The sequence below is a fragment of the Geotrypetes seraphini genome, chromosome 1 (genome assembly GCF_902459505.1).
Source record: "Geotrypetes seraphini chromosome 1, aGeoSer1.1, whole genome shotgun sequence".
Taxonomy (NCBI): Eukaryota; Metazoa; Chordata; class Amphibia; order Gymnophiona; family Dermophiidae; genus Geotrypetes; species Geotrypetes seraphini.
Genome location: NC_047084.1, coordinates 384109665 through 384131087, shown reverse-complemented (window position 1 = coordinate 384131087; position 21423 = coordinate 384109665). Strand labels below are relative to the sequence as shown.

General features: G+C 45.9%; 1 protein-coding gene across 1 annotated transcript in view; it reads left to right on the top strand.

Moving 5' to 3' along the window:
• DCAF10 (DDB1 and CUL4 associated factor 10) overlaps positions 1-21423 on the top strand; it is a 196410-nt gene that overhangs the window by 153957 nt on the left and 21030 nt on the right. Inside the window, exon 6 of the mRNA XM_033916410.1 lies at positions 12064-12209. Within this exon, the coding sequence (XP_033772301.1) occupies positions 12064-12209 (146 nt within the window). The remainder of the gene's footprint in view (positions 1-12063; positions 12210-21423) is intronic.

The window sequence follows — 21423 nt, the reverse complement described above, 5'->3', positions numbered from 1 at the left end:
TATAGAATGCAGCAGCAGTAATTATTGTTTTCTGTGTTTATAAAGCCTTAGACCCTTGAAGAAGCCCTTATTCGGGCGAAACGGGTCCCGTCGGCACGGCACAGACAGCAAAAAGAAAAAAGCCACTATTAAAAAAAGATAAGTGCAATATTAAATTGTTTAATTAGTATTAGAGTACTGCAAAATAGAAAAAAAGTGGAATTCAATGATTGATACTTATACCTACATGAGCCGTTTGAACAATCGTTTATGATTTGACGGTGTAGGTATCTGAGAACTCCACTAATATAAACATTTAACACACCAGTCTATATTGTTTGGTCTGTTTCCAGAATTGAGGACTGGGTGCCATCACATTCTAATTGAGTGATTCTAAAACTGAACCATGTAGAATTATTTTACGTGTGTTTTTTTTTTTGCTGAATAAAAGTTTTATTGCATTTAACTACAGTGTACTGTGATTTTTCATGACTAAAAAGTGGTACACCGATTAAGCGCACACTCCGTTTAAGCACATGTGGCGGTCCGGTCCGGAGGCCTTGCACTTAAGTGGAGTCAACTGTACTAAGAATTTCTTAAAATCCAATACTCTATTTTCATCTAATTCCAGGGGTAAATTAATATTGTCTAAAACCAAGAACCTAGTAAATTGACAAGCATATAAAGAAATTATTTTCTGTATTTTAGTAACTGACTTACACCAGGACCAGGAGGGCAATAAGTAATATTCCCAAAGAGCTGGCTGTAATATTGTTCTCATCCAGTAGTTTACACATCATACATTCTAAATCTGGTGGTGAAATAGAATCAAAGTCAGATGATAAAAACTTTTATACATAATTGCAAGACCTCCACCGTGTTTATCTAATCTAGGGAGTTGTAATATATCTTAAATTATCTTTCCCCTCGCTAAAAGGCGTTATCTATGTTGGAAAATTAGGGAAATCTCTTTACTATAAAATTACTGAGCTTTGGAATAATTTTCCTGCCCAGCAGCAGAATTTGGGTTCCTTCCAATTATTCCAAAAACATAAATCTCTCTGTTCTCTATACCAGTGTTCTTCAACCTTTTTACACCCGTGGACCGGCAGAAAAAAAAGAATTATTTTGTGGACCGGCAAACTACTAGGACTAAAATTTAAAAACCCCGTTTCCGCCCCATCTCCATGAGCTCGGTCCCCACAAATCATCTGATCCCATCCACACAAGCCTCAGTTATGATTTTATATTGAATGTATTTTACTAAAGCATAAAAAGAAACAATATTCTGTACAATTGTCATTTTATAAATACAAATAATTCAGAGCAAGGATCAACAATCCTCCATTGTCCCAGCTACCTCCCCTTCACATATATCCCCTCTACTATCAAGAAAACTGAACAAGCCAAATTATTACAGAATGCTACACAGAAATATCATGCTAACAGAATACTGCAGTCACACATGATAGGAATAGTTTTAGGGGAGTGCAACTAGGGCAACTGCCCCCTGGTCAGAGAGCGCCCTAAGCCAGCTGGAAGCTAAAGAAGCACTTCCTGGGTTTTGCAGTCCCCAGTTATGTCTAACACCAGCTCTAGCAGGATATATATTTCAAATCTGATATATTCTAATCACAAAATAGAAATAAAATTATTTTTATCTACCTTTTGTCATCTCTGGTTTCTGCTTTCAATCTTCTTTTCACTCTCTTCCTTCCAGCGTCTGCCCTCTCTGTCTCTTCAATCCAGCATCTGCCCCTTCCATCCACTGTCTGTCCTCTCCCCCTTCCATATGGTATCTGTCTTCTTTCTATACCCCTCTCCCCTTTCCATCCAGCTTGTACCCCTCTCTCCTTTTTACATGATTCATTCCAGCTTCATTGCTCTCTTCATTTTTATCTCTCCTACACCAGATCTATCATCGTTGTCCCTCTCTGCTTATTTTTCTGTTGACCCCTTCCTATCATCAATCTCTCTACTTTATCATGCCTGTGTCTCCCCTTCCCCTCCTCTAATCTCTATGCCAGTTGTTTCTTTCCTTTTTTCATTCTCCCTTCCCTCCTCCTCCTGTCCAGCAGTAACTCTCTTCCCTTCCTCCCCTCCCAGCAGCATCTCTCCTTCTCCTTCCCTCCAGGTCCAGTAGCAGCTGTCCCTTTTTTTTCCCTTGCCCAGCAGCTTCCCAGATTCATTTCCCTCCTCCCCTCCCAGCAGAATCACTCCTTCTCCCTCTCCAGTAGCAGCTGTCCCTTTTTTTTTCCTTGCCCAGCAGCTTCCCAGATTCCTTTCCCTCCTCCCCTCCCAGCAGCATCTCTCCTTCTCCCTCTCCAGTAGCAGCTGTCCCTTTTTTTCCTTGCCCAGCAGCTTCCCCGATTCCTTTCCCTCCTCCCCTCCCAGCAGCATCTCTCCTTCTCCCTCTCCAGTAGCAGCTGTCCCTTTTTTTCCTTGCCCAGCAGCTTCCCAGATTCCTTTCCCTCCTCCCCTCCCAGCAGCATCTCTCCTTCTCCCTCTCCAGTAGCAGCTGTCCCTTTTTTTCCTTGCCCAGCAGCTTCCCAGATTCCTTTCCCTCCTCCCCTCCCAGCAGCATCTCTCCTTCTCCCTCTCCAGTAGCAGCTGTCCCTTTTTTTCCTTGCCCAGCAGCTTCCCAGATTCCTTTCCCTCCTCCCCTCCCAGAAGCATCTCTCCTTCTCCTTCTCCCTCTCCAGTAGCAGCTGTCCCTTTTTTTTCCTTGCCCAGCAGCTTCCCAGATTCCTTTCTCTCCTCTCTTCCCAGAAGCATGTCGCCTTCTCCCTCTCCAGTAGCAGCCCTTTTTTTCCCTTGCCCAGCAGCTTCTGATAGTGGCTTTCTCCCCTCCCAGCAGCTCTTCTTACTTCCCAGCGCAGCGATTCAGTAAGGCAGCCTCAGGTCCTTTGTTGGGTCGTGCCGCCTCTGAGGAAAGAGGAAGTTGCATCATCAGAGGCAGCCGCGACTCAGCAAAAGCCCCGAGGCTGCCTTCGTGAATCGCTGCGCTGGGAAGTAAAGGAGAGCTGCAGAGAGGGGAGAAAGCCACTGTCGGAGGCTCCCCAAGATCTCTCCGTCCCAGCGCAGACTAGAGAGTTGCACGGGGACAGAAATCCCACCCGTCCCCGCCAAAGTCCCACCCGTCCCCGTGAGGAATCCCACCCATCCCCGTGAGGAATCCCTCTGTCCCCACCCGTCCCCGTGAGGAATCCCCTCCGTCCCCGCCCTTCCCCGTGAGGAATCCCCTCCGTCCCCGCCCGTCCCTATAAACTTCAGAAATAGTTATTTCATTTAATTATGCTACTGAATTAAAGGCTCTGGTAGAAACCCATTTACAAATAAGCAAAAAGACTTTATTAATTTGGAAATATTAATTGGGAAGAATACATACTTTGTAAACGGGTTTCTACCAGAGCCTCTAATGTTTATAAAAGGGACAACACAACTAATATACTACTTTATCCTGAAGCAAAAAAGAAATAGAATTCTTTTCCTACCTTTGTTGCCTGGTTTCTGCTTTCCTCATGTTCTCATTCAATTCCTTCCGTCCACTGTCTCTCATCCCTCTGCGTCTTCCATTTGCTCTGTTACTGTGCCTCTCCCTTTCTCCCCCCTTCCAAATTGGTCTGGCACCCATCTTCTTCCCTCCACTCCCCCCATAGACTGGCATCTCTGTCTTCTTCCCTACCAGCGTCTTCTCCCCACTCTCTCTTCCCCATTTCCTTTCAGCGTCCTTCTCCCCCCCATCTTCCCCATGTCCTGTCAGTGTCCTTCTCCCCCCCTCTGTCTTCCACATGTGCTTTCAGTGTCCTTCTCCCCCCCCCCCGTCTTCCCCATGGCCTTTCAGCGTCCTTCTCCCATCCCCCCACCCCGCCTTCCCCATGGCCTTTCAGCGTCCTTCTCCACCCCTTTGTCTTCCCCAATGCTTTCAGTGGCCTTCTCCCCCCTCAGTTTTACCCATTTCCCTTAAGCGTCTTTTCTTCTCCACTCCACCTTTCCTCCCTTTCTCCCTCCCTACCCTTTACCTTTGTGGCGCTTCCCCACCCAACTGACAACAGAACAGGCCCGGTCGGACAAACCTCCCTGCCCTGTAGCTGCGGATCTAAATTACCTTCTTACAGCTGCTGTAAGAAGGTAATTTAGATTCGCGGCTACAGGGCAGGGAGGTTTGTCGGACCGGGGCTGTTGTCGGTCGGTCGGGAAGCGCCACAAAAGTAAGGGGACCTGGCCGGCTGTGCTGCACCTGGGGCGGACCACCCCCATTCCTTGGTACGCCACTCGAGCCGCGAGGCTACTCTTCTTCTCCTTTCCTGCCCTGTCTGCAGCACAGAGCCGAATGGAAGTCTTCCTGACGTCAGCGCTGACATCGGAGGGAGGGAGGTAGGGCTTTGTTTAAGCCCTCCCTCCCCTCTGACGTTAGCGCTGACATGTGAAGACTTCCGTTCGACTCTGTGCTGCAAGCATAGCAGGTAGGGAGAAGAGCCGCGCGACTGAGTACATCCAGCCCCGCAGGAACCCCGTGACCCTCGGAGGCGTCCCCACGGGATCCCCGCGACCCTAGGGGGCGTCCCCATGAGATTCCCGTCGCCCCGTGCAGCTCTCTAGCGCAGACTTCAGATGTTGATCTTGCCGGCCCTGCGCGGACCGGCAGGAAGTTGAAGTAAGTCAATCTTGCCGGCCCTGCGCAGATCGGCAAAAATTTCCTGCGGACCGGCGGTTGAAGAACTGTGCTATACAATCACTAATTCTTATTATATTTTTCCTTCTTTTTAAATTTCCTGTAAACCGTGCCCGTTCCGAGCTCTATCTTTATGGAGAAGATGCGGTATATAAGCTTATGGTTTAGTTTAGTTTAGAGGACATAAATGAGATGATTCTGGACTGTAAGCCAGGTTCAGTAAGCCAGGTTCAAGCAATAAAATCCTAATTCGGACGACGATATCATGTCATGACGGCAGATAAAGACCCAAATGGTCCATCTAGTCTGCCCAAATATACACTCTATAATTTAATGCTTTAATTTAAATTGTTCTTTTTCTTAGTTATTTCTGGGCCAGAAACCCACAGCTCTGCCTGTTACTGTGCATCTATTGGAGTCTCCATCAAAGCTCACTCCAGCTCATCCTCAACTAAATGGCCATATACGGGACACAGACTGTGCAAGTCTGCCCAGTAACTAGCCTTAGTTATTATATACCATTATTTTCTGATTAGGGACCAAGCAGGAATAGAGTAACCCATAATACATAGTAACGTAGTAGATGACGGCAGATAAAGACCCAAATGGTCCATCCAGTCTGCCCAACCTGATTCCATTTAAATTTTGACATTAGTAATGTTTAATAATGTTGACATTATTAAAATCCCAGCCAATCTGGCTAATTAAACCCAAACTTAATAACAACTAGTTCATGATTACTGTGCAGCAAGTAAAAAATCAACTAAAATTAAGTAGGCCTATTTATTGCAAAACTGTTTATTGGTCAAAAGCACAAACGAAAACCAGAAATAAGAATACAGCATAGACCAAATTTTCAAAACCATAAAAACCTCTCCCTCCCTCCACCCAAAAGAAATATAAAGAAAGAAAGAAAGAAATAAAAAATAATAAAAGGCATGGAGCAGCAGAAGAGCAAATGTCACAGACAATACCAGAAAATAACTACCCAGTCAAATATTCAATACATGGCTACGAGGATACCTGGTCAAAGAGGCTCCCAAGTAAGTTGTAATTGATGGCCCTTAACGGAGTCCATCTCAGGAATGTCACAACATTCCATCTTCAATTGATAAATCATCAAGGATCGCCATTGTGACAAGGTAGGAGGATGCACATCTATAGTAGGCCTATTTATAAAAACAAGTATCTCAGGAACTGAGATGGACCATGCAAGTCGTTTTCTATCGTCATTTAATGTGTTGCTACGAAGAAGAGTAAGTTCCTAAAAGGGCCACCTGATTTTGCTGTAGATAGTAACATTGTAAATGTCAGTAACTAAAGATCTTCACTTTCCACCCAGCTATCCAACAAGGTGGCTAAGGTGAATCTGGCACTCTGCACAGGTTCCACTTCTTCATGATTTAATGCTGGTATACTTAATCTGTGTTTCTACTTCCAATTTTGGGGCACAAACCATAGAAGTCTGCTTCCCAACTGCTACTACTATTTATCATTTCTGTAGTGCTGAAAGTCTTATCCAGTGCTTTACATTCAACTAGTAATAGATGGTCCCTTCTCAGAAGAGCTTATAATCTAATTAGCACAGACAGAACAAATGGGACACATAGGGGTTGGGGAGATTTTTTGCAGAGAAAAATAGGATGGATATAGGTATTTTATAGTGAGTGGGAGTTAAGAATTGAAAGCAGTCTCAAAAAAGTGGACTTTTAGCTTAGATTTGAATACTGCTAGAGATGGAGCTTGATGTATTGACACAGGCAGTCTGTTCTAGGCATATGGTGCAGCAAGATAGAAGAGATGGAGTCTGGAGTTGGCAGTGGAGGAGAAAGGTACAGATAAGAGGGACTTACCTAATGTATGGAGTTCATGGGGGTAGAACATAGGGAGAGATAAGTGAGGAGAGATGATGATAATAATAATTTATTTTCTTGTATACCACCCCTCCAGCAGTTCTAGGCGGTTCACAACAAAACTGAAACTTGTCAGCACAAAATACAATTTCAAAACACACTACTTCATACAACCATCAATACAGCATTAATTAAAATACAATTTCAATACATTACTATCGGTTAAAACATAAATTAAAAATTGAAATATAAAAACACCATCGTAGATATTAAAGAGAATCAGCATTCATGTTTATCAAATAAATAAGTTTTTAGTAATTTCCTAAATGTAAAGTAAGAATAGGCTTGAGCAATCAACGGGCTCATCCAGGAGTTCATCTTCCCTGCCTGATATGCCAGTGTCCTGTCCAAGAAAGTCTTGTAACGACAGGCCCTTGGGGTAGGGAAAATGAACATACCTGAATTTCTAGTACATTTTGTTGAATAAAACAATTTCAAGTAAGATACCAAATAAGAGGGTAATAATCCAAAAAGTGCTTATAATAAATACACCCAAACTTAAAAAACACTGGCTCCAAATGGCAGCCAATGCAGTCTGGCATAAAAAGGACTAAATTGATCATATTTTTTAAGACCAAAAATCAAGCGGACTGCAGCATTCTTAGAGGGGATATGATAGAGACTTACAAGATCATGAAGGGCATAGAGAGGAGCAGATTCTTCAAACTTTTGAAAAATAAGAGAACAAGAGGGCATTCGGAAAAGTTGAAAGGGGACAGATTCAAAATGAATGCTAGGAAGTTTTTCTTTACCCAACATGTGGTGTACACCTGGAATGCACTTCCAGAGGGCGTAATAGGGCAGAGTATGGTACTGGAGTTCAAGAAAGGATTGGACAATTTCCTGCTGGAGAAAGGGATACAGGGGCATAGATAGAGGATTACTGCACAGGTCCTAGACCTGTTGGGCCGCCACGTGAGCGGACTGCTGGGCATGATGGACCTCAGGTCTGACCCAGTGGAGGCATTGCTTATGTTCTTATAATAGTCATTTTTGGTAACTCAAAATAAACAATATTACAATAATCCAAGGTAGACAATACCTTTGACTAGATCAGCAACCGAAAGGACTCTGAAATGCCCTTTTCTGCCGTCATATTCTATGTTTCTGTGTTTCTATGTTTCTATCAAAAAGCTTCTTAATGGTCCTCAATTTCCACAATACAGTACTCCCCCAATATTTGCGGGGGTTCCGTTCCAGGAACTCCCGCGAATCTTGAAAAACCGCAAATATGGTTTTTCATGGGGGAGACTGTAGAGGGCAGTGGGAGAGGCAGGAGAGAGCAGCCGGAGCACCAGCGAGTGAAGGAAATTGCTCGCTATATGCTCCAACTTCCTCTTCCTGCACTAAAGTCGGGCCTTACCAATCAGGAGCTCTCCAGCTGTCCTTTCCTGGTCGGTGGTTCACGGTTGGAAAATACCGCGAATGACCGAGACCGCAAACTGCTGACAGCGAATGACCGGGGGAACACTGTATTGCATAACTTTTTTTAATTAACAAGTCTGTATGCTTCCTAAAAGTTAAGCTATGAGGGAGTTGCTGTTGAAGCCCACTTTAACCTTGATCTTGGTATGTTTGACGTTTAAGGGGCTCAGACCATGAACTCTATAATTTAATAGCAAATCACATTTCCATTTACAGTGGTGCCTCGCATAACGGACACCTCGCACAGCGAACGCTGCGCACAACGAACTTTATGTCTTGATTCGTACAACGAACTTCGTTTCACACAACGAAGTCGCCCGAGCTGCATCCTTCCGCGCAGGCACTGCGCTTAACTGCCCTCTCTCCGCCTGGCTCCCTCTTGCCCCCCCCGACTCCCCGACACGATCGGGGCAAGAGGGAGCCCAAGCCCTCTTGCCCCCCCGACTCCCCGACACGATCGGGGCAAGAGGGAGCCCAAGCCCTCTTGCCCCCCCGACTCCCCGACACGATCGGGGCAAGAGGGAGCTCAAGCCCTCTTGCCCCCCCGACTCCCCGACACGATCGGGGCAAGAGGGAGCTCAAGCCCTCTTGCCCCCCCGACTCCCCGACACGATCGGGGCAAGAGGGAGCCCAAGCCCTCTTGCCCCCCCGACTCCCCGACACGATCGGGGCAAGAGGGAGCCCAAGCCCTCTTGCCCCCCCGACTCCCCGACACGATCGGGCCAGGAGGGAGCCCAAGTCCTCCTGGCCACGGCGACCCCCTAACCCCACCCTGCACTACATTACGGGCAGGAGGGATCCCAGGCCCTCCTGCCCTCGACGCAAACCCCCCCTCCCCCCAACGACCGCCCCCCCCAAGAACCTCCGACCGCCCCCCAGCCGACCCGCGACCCCCCTGGCCGACCCCCACGACACCCCCAACCCCCTTCCCCGTACCTTTCTGTAGTTGGCCGGACAGACGGGAGCCAAACCCGCCTGTCCGGCAGGCAGCCAACGACGGAATGAGGCCGGATTGGCCCATCCGTCCCAAAGCTCCGCCTACTGGTGGGGCCTAAGGCGCCTGGGCCAATCAGAATAGGCCCGGGAGCCTTAGGTCCCTCCTGGGGGCGGGGCCTGAGGCACATGGGCCCAACCCGACCATGTGCCTCAGGCCCTGCCCCCAGGAGGGACCTAAGGCTCCCGGGCCTATTCTGATTGGCCCAGGCGCCTTAGGCCCCACCAGTAGGCGGAGCTTTGGGACTGATGGGCCAATCCGGCCTCATTCCGTCATTGGCTGCCTGCCGGACAGGCGGGTTTGGCTCCCGTCTGTCCGGCCAACTACAGAAAGGTACGGGGAAGGGGGTTGGGGGTGTCGTGGGGGTCGGCCAGGGGGGTCGCGGGTCGGCTGGGGGGGCGGTCGGAGGTTCTTGGGGGGGGCGGTCGTTGGGGGGAGGGGGGGTTTGCGTCGAGGGCAGGAGGGCCTGGGATCCCTCCTGCCCGTAATGTAGTGCAGGGTGGGGTTAGGGGGTCGCCGTGGCCAGGAGGACTTGGGCTCCCTCCTGGCCCGATATTGTCGGGGAGTTGGGGAATCGGCGGGGCAAGAGGGCTTGGGCTCCCTCTTGCCCCGATCGTGTCGGGGAGTCGGGGGGGCAAGAGGGCTTGGGCTCCCTCTTGCCCCGATCGTGTCGGGGAGTCGGGGGGGCAAGAGGGCTTGGGCTCCCTCTTGCCCCGATCGTGTCGGGGAGTCGGGGGGCAAGAGGGCTTGGGCTCCCTCTTGCCCCGATCGTGTCGGGGAGTCGGGGGGGGCAAGAGGGCTTGGGCTCCCTCTTGCCCCGATCGTGTCGGGGAGTCGGGGGGCAAGAGGGCTTGGGCTCCCTCTTGCCCCGATCGTGTCGGGGAGTCGGGGGGGCAAGAGGGCTTGAGCTCCCTCTTGCCCCGATCGTGTCGGGGGTGCCAGGGACCACACGGAGTCACCCACCGTACCACCCGATTCGGGTAAGCGCAGGTATCGGTGGGTGGCTTATTTGCGGGGGGGTGCCTTATTTTACATTTTTTTCTAAAAAGGGGGGGCTGTCTTATTTGATGGCCCTGCCTTATCATCGGGGAAACACGGTAGAAAAAAAAAAAAATGAACAGTTAAGTCCCAGTTTTTGCCGCTGAGACTCTGCCCTCTCTCACTGTAAAATTAGACTCTACTTAGTCTGTCTTTAAATTTAAAAAATGTGTGTTGTTTTAAAAAACAATTATGTTTTTAGATGTATCTAAATAAAAATAATAACCAAAAATTTATCTTTTTTTATGTCATCTTAGCATATTTTATGCTGCAGAACGAATTATTTTTTTTTACATGTATTCTTATGGGAAAACGCGTTTCACATAACGAACGTTTCGCATAACAAACTTGCTCCTGGAACCAATTAAGTTCGTTGTGTGAGGCACCACTGTATTATACTTTAAGGATGACTGAGTCTAAAATACATGTCAATGCAGTGTAAGAACCATGATAATTTTAGTGGTTCCTCTACAATCAACCTCTACTAATGAAGAAAGACTAAAAAGGTTAGGGCTCTTCAGCTTGGAAAAGAGACAGCTGAGGGGAGATATGATTAAAGTCTACAAAATCCTGAGTGGAGTAGAACGGGTACAAGTGGATCGATTTTTCACGCCGTCAAAAATTACAAATACTAAGGGACACTCGAAGTTACAGGGAAATAATTTTAAAACCAATAGGAGGAAATTTTTTTTCACTCAGAGAATAGTTAAGCTCTGGAACGCTTTGCCAGAGGTTGTGGTAGCAGGTTTTAAGAAAGGGTTGGACAAGTTCCTAGAGGAAAAGTATAGTCTGTTATTGAGAGAGATATGGGGAAAGCCACTGCTTGCCCTGGATTGGTAGCATGGAATGTTGCTACTTCCTGGGTTTTGGCTAGGTACTAGGGACCTGGATTGGCCACCATGGGAACAGGCTACTGGGCTTGATGAGACCATTGGTCTGACCCAGTAAGGCTTTTTTTATGTTTGTATAATAACATTCAGCTTAAACATTCATATAACATTACTCTCTGGATATTGACTCCTAAAATAACTACCTTATTTTTCGCTCTTTTAGACACACCTGACCATAAGACGCACCTAGTGTAGAGGAGGAAAAACCAAGGGAAAAAAATCTAAACCAAATGGTGTACCCCATCCCACTGACCTTACCTATACCCTGTCCCCCCTCTGGTGGTCTAGTGATAGGCTGGGACAGGGTACAGGGCAGGTCTAGTGGTATTCATAGGCAGCTAGGCAGCCCCCCACCCTAGTGGTAGGCATAGCCTTAGGTAGCTAGGCAGCCCCCCAGTACCTTTTTTTTAATTCTGTTGGTCCAGCGCTGATTCGTGAGAACTGATGGCAGCCATTCAGGGAGCCTGCCTTGTGCACCGCTCTGCTGCAAGAGGAGGAGGCAGCCGTCCAGCAAGGGAGGGGCAGGAGTGCGGAAAGCTCCTGCCGATACAGCACTGGACCGACAGAATTAAAAAGATACCGGGGGAGGGGTATATTTGCTCCATAAGATGTACCTATATTCTCACCCACTTTTTTGGGGGAAAAGTGCATCTTATGGGGGGAAAAATACAGTAATTTGTTCTGTTTGGTCTGTCTAAAAAGTAGAATCCCATATCTCCATATGACCCTGTTATTTTGAACTGTCTAAAAAAAATTAAAACCTAAGCGGTTCACGCGCAACAAAAATCTGGTCAACAATAGCTTTGTTAGCGCTTTTTTTGGGGGGAGGGGGGTGATCTGGTAGCAGTGGGCTAGGGATTGTTTATAAGGCAGCATTCACAATTCCTTAGGGGGGAGGATTTATGGCCATTGTTTAAGGGTGACACCAAGTGATCAGATCTGGGGTTCTGGATTGCAGGGTTCCAGAAGAAACTCTGTACAATTACATAGCCCTGAATGCTGTACAAGGAACTGTTGTACTGTCAGATGATGTCACCCACTTGTGCAACTGATTATCATGCTGTCCTCAGAATCCCTCTTTATACATAAGCAGCTTTGTGTGTGAATTGCAAATGGATTATATAATTATTTATATTTATTCCTCTCCAGGTGCATCACCTCGTAATAGTCTAGAAGTCCTAACACCGGAAGTGCCTGGTGAGAGGGACCGTGGTAACTGCATCACATCATTGCAGCTTCACCCAAAGGGTTGGGCAACTCTTCTCCGCTGCTCAAGCAACACAGATGACCAGGAGGTAAGAACTGCTATACACATGCTATTGGCTGCTTACTAACTTTTCTTGTGCAACAAGACTGGTAGTTTTGACCAGAAGGTTAAGCCCTCATAGCAGCGAGGGTTGTAAAGAGCCCACTGTTTTGTTTTCAGGTTCCACCTCCCATCTCTCTGGCGTAAGCTCATCCCCCTCAGTCTTACTCTCTACAAGCGAGGAGTAGGGATCCAGAAATTCTGGCAGGAATTGGTGTCCCCAGTGAAGCACAGCCACGTACCTGGGCAGTGGTTCTCTTCTGAATTTATACACATGATGTATGAAGCCTTTTTAAATTTCAAAAACTGACTTAACCCCACGGGGGCCTCAACGGAGGTAGCGCCAGGGTTTTTAGCAAAAGGCAAAGGGTCCACCCCCAAGGAGCCATGCAGATGTCATGGGGACCCAAGCTCTGGTATACTTAGAGGATGAAGGTTCGGAGTCCGTGCTTTTTAATTTCTCATTCAGGATCCTCGGCTATTAGAGATTCAGCATCCCAGCTGGGTTGTGGGGTGCTGATCACGATTAGGTGGCAGCCCTGGATTTTGGAGATGAACCGAGGGTGTGAAAGTTGTTCAGTTCTTATAGCCTACAAAATTTAATTGTGGAGGCACTCCAGGAATTAAAGTTGGAGCTGCCTCAAACCTTCACTGCTTAGTGCTTGCTCATGAGCAGCACTAAAGAACAGAATACCTGTTTTCCCTCACTTCCAGAGATCGCTAAGACGTTAACACATTACTGGGATGTTTCCGAAAAGCTCTAGGGGTAGCTAAGTCCATGGTTAAACTTTACCTGATGGATGCTGAGTTCCAACAGTGGTTTGCTACGCCTAAAGTGGATTCGCTGGTGGCTCAGATTTACTTCTTAGTGAAGGGGGAGTAGGCCTCAAGGACCGCAGAATACACTTTGTCCTCTGAAGACAATTCAAAACTGCTGCACTGGAACTGAAAGCAGCAGTGGTGGTGGTGGCATCTTATATTGCCAGGGCATGCTATTCTCAGCTAAGCCGGGCTCCGGATCTGGACAGCAGCACTAACCCTCAGTTCCTCTTGGAGGGGGTTGTCTATGTTGCAGATGCTCTCTATGATCTTTTCATACTCTAGATTTGGCATTGGTTGGGAAACTCGGCCTATAAGGTGGCCCTAAGTAAACGCCCCTTTCAAGGATAGTTGCTCTTTGGCAAGGGCCTGGATGATCTCATGGTTAGTGTGGTGATTCATAAGTCAAAATCCCTACCAGATATGAGACCCCAGAATGCTAGGGGGTTCAGCAGGGGAAGTTTTCGTAGTTCACAGTGGTTTCGCCAGTATTCAGGAGTATCCTCCAGTCAGAGGACATTCCAGGGCCAGAAACAAAGTTTCAGGAGCATCTGGCATCCTAAGCATCCGGATCCTGTTCTTCTGCAGTTTCCAAGAAACAACAATGATGACAGGACAGCGGCCGTGCTCCCAAGGGTGGGAGGCAGGCTGACAGAGTATTGTTGGGCTTGGACACAGATATTTTCAGATCAGTGTTTGCTGGAAGTCATTGAGAAGGGGTACAACTAGAATTATATTAGCCCCTCCTGGGTCTTTTTCTCGCTTCTCCGGCAGGGAAGCTGGCAAAGAAGACCCAGGTTTGGGCGACAGTTCAGAGGCTCAAAGCTCTAGGAGCTATAGAACCTGTACCACAAGGAGAATGGGGCTTTGGCAGATACTCAATATACTTCATTGTGCTCAAAAGAGACTCAGAGGACTGGAGACTGATTCCGAATCTAAAGTCAGTCAATGCAGCCCTCAAGATCCCCTGCTTCTGCATGGAAATGGTGCGGTTGGTCATCACCTCGGTTGTGCCAGGGGAATACCTTGCCTCTCTGGATCTCTGCATATTCCTATCTTTCAGGCTCTCAGAAAGTTCTTGAGGTTTCATATTCTGGGCAAGCTTTTCCAGTTCTCTGCTCTTCCTTTTGGCTTAGCAAAAGCACCACAGACCTTTACCAAGGTGGTTGTAGTAGCAACATACCTCCGCAAGGTGCATCCTTACCCAGACAATTGGCTCATAAAAGCACCCTTGAGGAACGAGGGTGTGGCAGTGGTGGATCAAGTGGTCCAGCTTCTATGGACTGGCTAGGTAGTCAACTTCAGGAAGAGTCACTTGATCCTGACTCAGTTGCTGGAATACCTTGGAGTCTGTTTCAAGATGGCACAGGACGGGGTCTTCCTCCCAGAAGCACATAAAATGAAGCTTGTGAGGCAAATTCGGGAGATTTGCGGCCAAGTTCAATTTATTTAATATACCGCACATATAAAACCAGGAGGTAAATCTAAGCAGTTTACAATAAGATTTAAAATCAAATAAAAAATTAAATAGTATAGAAAACAAAAAAAAGTAAAACAAAAAACAATTGAGAACACAAGGAAAGAGGGAATCAGCGGATTGCAATAAAAAATAAAAAGGTTGGGGAAAGAGATGAACAATATGGTAGGGGAGGAAACAGAGAATTTAGTTCTGCCCACACTAATATCATAAAGCCAGGAATGCAACTTTTGAGAAAAGTAGCCATTGAAAGGAAGTAAATTAAGAGTGGAAGGCCAGGGAGAAGTAGTATGCCTTTAATTGTACCTTGAAGATCGCATATGATTTTTCTGAACAAAGATAAAAAGGCAAAGAATTCCAGACAGTAAGAGCCATAACAGAGTATAAAGAATTCCTATGGAAATTGAGGAAAAGTTGTCAGAATGAAGGAACGACTAATAAGTGTGTTGTGAAGAACGTAGGGTTCTTTGTGGCGAATATGGAACCAGATGACTCTGTAAAAATGAGGAAAGACCACTCGATAGGATCTTGTGAGAGAGGATATTTTATTGAAAGGGATGCTAGCCCCCATAGCATGGCAGTATCTTCAACTGCTGGGATCCATGGTAGCCACAATAGATGTGGTGCCATGGGCAAAAGTGCATTTGTGCCCTCTTCAGGAACCGCTCCTTTCAAGGTGGTCTCTGTAGTCGAATGCCCCAGACTGCCTGCTGCTGTGGTAAGGCAAGGCATGGAGCATCCTGGACTGTTGGCTGGAGCCACAGTCCTTGGCCGGGGGAATTCTACTGCACATCTTCCAGTGGGCAATTCTCATGATGGATGCCAATCTATTCAGCTGGGAGTGCATTACGAGGGATGTCTGCTGCAAGGGTGGTGGTCCCCCATCTCAAAGGACTTGATCGATCAACTGCTTGGTGCTCAGAGCGATACGGTTAACTCTGTGGGTCCTGGGCAGCACCCTGGCTGCCAGTCTTCTCAGACAATGCGATCAAAGTGGCTTGTGTAAACAGGCATGGAGGCACCAGGAGTGTACCACTGAGCTTGGAAGCTCGCCTGCTTTTTCGGTGGATGGATTCACATTTTGTAGTCATCTTGGCATCTCATGGGATGGAGAATGTGCAAGCAGACTTCCTAAATCAGCAGACCTTTGATCCCGGGGAGTGGGGTCTCTCGGAGGGCCTTCAATTGCATAGTCAGGTACTGGGGGTGTCCGACATTTGACCTCTTGGCCTCAGCATCTAACAAAAAGGCAGCTCATTTCTTCATCCAAAGGTACGAGCCTAGAAGTGCTGGGCTGAATATCTGGTCCAAGTCTGGCTTGTGGAGGAACCCCTGTGTGTGTTTCTCCCATGGCTAATGATAGGCAGAATGCTTTGACGGGTCAAAACAAACCCAGTTTGAGTTATCCTGGAAGCTCCAGATTGGCCAAGGTGGCCATGGTATGCAGACTTAGTAGGACTATAGAAGGATCAGACTCTTGGGCTTCCTTGTCATCCAAATCTTCTGTCACAGGGTCCTATCACTGTGGTCTTACAGCATGGCTCTTGAGCACAAAGCCTTAAGGCTATTCACCTTAAGTTATTGTCATGCTCCTGATGTCTAAGAAGCAGTCCACATTAGTGGTCTACATGAAAGCCTGGAAGTGTTAGGAACTGGTGCAACTGAAAATGCTTGAATCTGGTGTCCGCACCAGTTTTAGTGGTGCTGGACTTCCTGCAAGAAGGTCTGAAGAAAGGCCTGGCAGTTGGCTTTCTCAAGGTACAGATAGCTGGACTTTCCTGCTTCAGAGTGCTGATTAGCAAGCACTCGTTGGCATCCCATCCAGATGTATCCAGATTTTTGAAGGGAGCCTTACATCTTTGCCCTCCAAAGCACCAGTCCTTGGAATTTTAATCTGCTCCTGTGAGCCCTTGCGAAGGGGCCTATATGAGCCTTTGGAGGAGGCATCCTTGATAGATCTGATAGTTAAGAGAATTTTCTTAGTGGCTGTGATGTCAGCGAGAAGAGTCGGAGCTGCAAGCTCTGTCCTGCAGGGAGTCCTTTCTTCGAATCTCGGTGGCTAGTGTCTCTTCCTTCCTCCGAAGCTTGTGCCCAGTTTTCACGTAAACTAGGAGGTGACTCCCAGCCTTCACACCTAAGGAAGTGAAGAAAGCAGATGGTGTTAAGTTCTGGGTGTGCAAAGAATTTTGATTCGTTACTTGGAAGTGACTAAGTTTCAGCTATCTGATCACCTCTTCATTCTTACAAATGTAGTACAGTACATCAAGGAAGGAAGGCATCTAAAGCAACCATATTCATGTGAATCAGAATGGCTATATCTTCCTCATGTATTGGAAGCAGAAAGCACTCTCCACTGGTGGTGAAGATGCACTTCACTCACAGCATTGTGTCCTCTTGAGCAGAGTCTAGAGCAGTCTCAACTGCAGAGATTTGAAAAGCAGCCATTTGGTCCAATCTCCACACGTTCACTAGGGTTTACAGGTTGGATGTAGCAGCTGGGCTGGACAACGTTTTTAGGTCATCAGTACTGGCAGCAATATTATCTGTCCCACTCTAGGAACAGAGGACTTCTCTGATATGTCCCATTGGGCAAGACTACCAGTCTTGTTGCACAAGAAGGAAAGATTAAGTTCTTACCTTGCTAATATTCTTTCTTGTAAACGGGAATGATAGTCTTGACACTCGCCCTGCCTTGACACTAGCATGCTTTGTTTCAGACATGCCTTCTTAGATTGTTTGTATTATTTGTCCGGTAGAGTCAGGAATGAAGAGGAATTCACTCATACGAGACTCGTAAATACTGAGCAACAGAACTATGGCATATAGGTAGATGGCACATAGGTAGATGGCTTCTTTTATTTCCACCTTGTTTGTTTTGTTATGTAGTTTCAGGACATTTCCCTGCACCCCTCTCTTATGTTTGCACTCTAGGACTCAATAGAAGTTTTGGTACCGACTGAGAGTGTGGAGCTCATCCTAGAGTGATGAGAGGTGGAGCATGAAAACAAAACCATGGGCTCTATAACCTTCTCGGCTAATGAGGATTTAACCTGTTGGTCAAGACTACCATTCCTGTTTACAAGAAAGAAGATTAGCAAGGTAAGAACCTAATCTTTCCTTTGTATCTTAATACCTCATTGAATTTGGTGGTTTAAAATATATTTTAATTTTGCAGTAGTACAAGTGTTTCTGATCCTAAATATGGAAATTAATTTAAGTCCCTGTCTATTGGTTACCAAAATAAGACATTCCCATATCTTTGTCAACTTGTTTGATTTTTTTTTTTTTTGTGTGTGTTATTTTTTTGCTTTTAAATTTGAATACAGTAGTCATGACTGTCTTTGAATTTGTGGAACATTTTGTCACTTTGAGTGCATAGTCTCTTTCTAGAGAGTACATCTGTCTATTGTTTCTGTTGTAGAACTTTCTTTTTTTATTGTTTATTTCTTATTCAACAAAATTTACAAGAATACATCTTGCTACAATAAACACAGGGAGGCAAGAGCAACCAGAAGTATTATAAACTCATACTTATAGAAATAAAAAAAATATTTCTTTATCCCCACAATTTTAGGGGGGTGGTCAATCAAGAAAATATATGAGAGAAAAATTAAAGAAGAATTTAATTAACAAATAGGCTTAATGTATCTAAGCACCAGCTATTAAAATTTCATTATCCCTCAGTCCTTGATGATCTTCTTCATATCCAAGAATTCCTTCAGATGGTTTGGAGAGAAAAAAAGTGTATTTGACTCCCAAATACCTAACCAAGCATTTGCAGGGGTATGCTAGAAACGTTGCTCCCAAATTAATAGTACCTTGACGCATAGAGAGAAAGTCTTTGCGACGTCAGGGTATATCCATATTTTCTGTTCCCCAAATAACTTTTATGAGTTTTTAAAGAACAATTTCATAATCATATTCACATCTTGCTCAAAAACAAATGATACTAAGAGTGTAGCTCTATCAGTGTCAACAGTTATTGTTTGTTCAAGAAGAGCAGTCACGTTAGCAAATTCTATTTCATTATTTTTTGGGTTTTTTTCTTTCTCAATCTCATTCTCTCCTCCTTCTCTTCCAGGTATCCTCTTATTTGGTAAATAGTAAATTTTATTTATTGGAGGAATACAATTTGAGGAAATCCAATAAGTCAAAAGGCAATATACCCGGAATTTGGGGAAAATTTAAAATATGGAGGTTCAAGCGTCTATTAAAGTTTTCAAATTGCTCTAATTTTTTATGTATAGATGTACTATCTTTAGTAGAAGCCACCTTAAACTGTTGTAAATGTAGTATCTCCTACTGCATTTGCTTAGTTTGAGCCACAGAATCCAATTTCATTGTTTCCACAGTTTTAGTCAATGAGTCCAAATTCTCCACTATTTTAGTTACCTCTTCAGACGATTTTTCCATTTTTGTCTCCATCCGCTGAAGCAAAGACCAGACATTGTGCAAAGAACCCTCCGTCGGTGAAGACAAATTCTCCCCACTCTTGGTTGCTTCCATCAGCTGACCAAGCTCAGACGCTGTGCCCTCGTCGGGAGACCCGCACCTCCACTTCCGGGATTGCGTGTCTCTCGCCTCAGCGTCTCGGCGGTCGCTGGATATGGAGGTATGAGGGCAACCGGAGGAGACAAGGATGTTTCAATGCCCGAGAGGACAAGCGACTCCCTCACCTCGCCACCCAAAGCCAGGCTCTCCACTCCGGAAAATACAGGTGCCGGAAGAGCAGAAAAGAAGCGGTCCATAGTTTGCTGCAGCGGGGTGGATGCCAGGGCCGGTGAGGAAGAACCCCTAACCACCCCTTTCCTCTTTGTATGGGGCATCTAGACGAGGTATAATTATTATCAGAGAGAAGCAAACTTGGAGAGATCTCAGCGCGTCTCTCACTGCTCCTCACATCGCCGCCATCTTGACATGCCCCCGTTGTAGAACTTTCTAACAGTTCACAGTGCCTCAAATTTCTTAAAATTTAACTTCTAGTGCAATGTGTCTTTGTGGTCCTGAGCACTAGGATTTTACATCTGAACCCACAAGTTGCTTACAGAATGCTGTCCATCCAGTCTGCCCAACCTGATTCAATTTCATTTTTTTTTTCTTCTTCTCTGGTTTCTCTGAGATCAGGGCATGCTGGGAATGTATTTCATAGATCCTTTCTGTGGTGGCAATATTGTCTTACAGTTTCTCTCACTAAGCTGAACTAGCTGACACTCACAACTAAGAGACTGCAAGTATAAAAAACAGATTGGGAAAAATGCCCTCTCTACTTTGTTCACTGCATATGCCACTAAGAAAGGCACGTTTTTCCAGCCTAGGAGCAAAGAGGTTCAAGCTTACTGAGCTCACAGCAATGCACACTGTTTACATATCTATCTATCTATCTTAGCTCACTAAGCTCACAGCAGTGCACATTGTTTACATATTTTGCATATTTTAAGCAATCTGCTCTCATGAATATGAGGACAGAACATTCCCCACCTGGTATCTGTAGATACCACTATTACTGTTCAAATTTAATAACACCACATAGTCCATTTAAAATCCATAAGTCTTGACATTTCTAATGAATGGATAAACTCTTACAATATTGCTGGAGCTATAATGAGAGACTGACAACACAGTTAAACAACATAAGAGAGAAAAAGAGTCTTTGGAATGGACAATAGTCCATGACATCCTCGTCTCGGGCTCCTTCATGACGTAGGAAGATCTTTTCAGTGACTGATCAGATGAAGGTCTTCGCAGTGGGCTTGAGCACAGGCTGAGTAGCTCTGGTGGTTTTTCCAAGATCAGAACTGACTGCTTTCCTTCCCCCCCCCCAACTTACATGCGCATGATCCGGTAGGACCTCAAGAGACAGCCAGAAGACACAAGCAGTCCAGATTCCAGGCTTGTTGAGGCAGAGGTTTTCCCTGTAAGCTATTTGCAGTTTCCACCACACTTGCAGCTCCCAGCATCCAACATGGCACAGTGAGTAACAGGCTGATAGCCTGGCAAACAAAATGGGGGGGAGTGTCTTTAAAATCAACTTTTGGATTAGTGTTAAGTCCACCGCTTCTAAAATTCTAGAATTACTCATTTTTAGTCCCCAGGGTTGCTCCAGGCCATTTTTTGTGCTAAAATTGCTGCTGTGGCTGCCATCTTCGATTTCCAAATTTGAAAATAAAAGCCTCAAAATACCTCGATTTTGCTTAAAGAAGTGCGATGGATTAATGCCAAGTTTATGGTGGATGACAGTCTGAGAATCATCTGTGTTCCACATGCCGCACGGTACTTGGGGGGTAGGGGGGAGCCACTGATTTAGCCTTCTCTGGTCTCCCGGGGTTGTTAGTGCCCAGTTGGTCCGAGGGCCTGGATAAGATTTGAACCGTGGAGCAACACAAGTATGTCCCCAGCGAAGTTCGGCTATGAGGCGGATGCAAAACACCAGAAAGGAGCTCATGGGTGTCTACAAGGGGCCATCTGGATGTTGCCTTGAATTCATCAATATGATTATTGAAGCTTACATGATTTAAGGGCTGCAGGGAACCTTTTGGGATCACAGCCCTGCTGGTGCTGGGGTTCCTTCCCCCAAGAGCACCTTGTTATGTATTGCAAATAGTAAAATTTTATTTATTTGTTTTATATTTAATGATATATAAGCAGAAAAGACATGGCCTCGGGGGAGGGGGGTGGGAACGTATCAAAGCGAGTTTCCGTTATTTCCTATGGTGAAACTCGCTTTGATATACGAGCATTTTGTTTTACGAGCATGCTTCTGGAACGAATTATGCTCGTAAACCAAGGTACCACTGTATATATGCTCAGTAAAAGAGAAGACTACTACATGTTCATTTGAAATGTGGTTCTTGCCAATAGCCTGTCACGGGCTTCAAGAAGTGTAGCAAGTGCCAGCGCGCGATCTCTC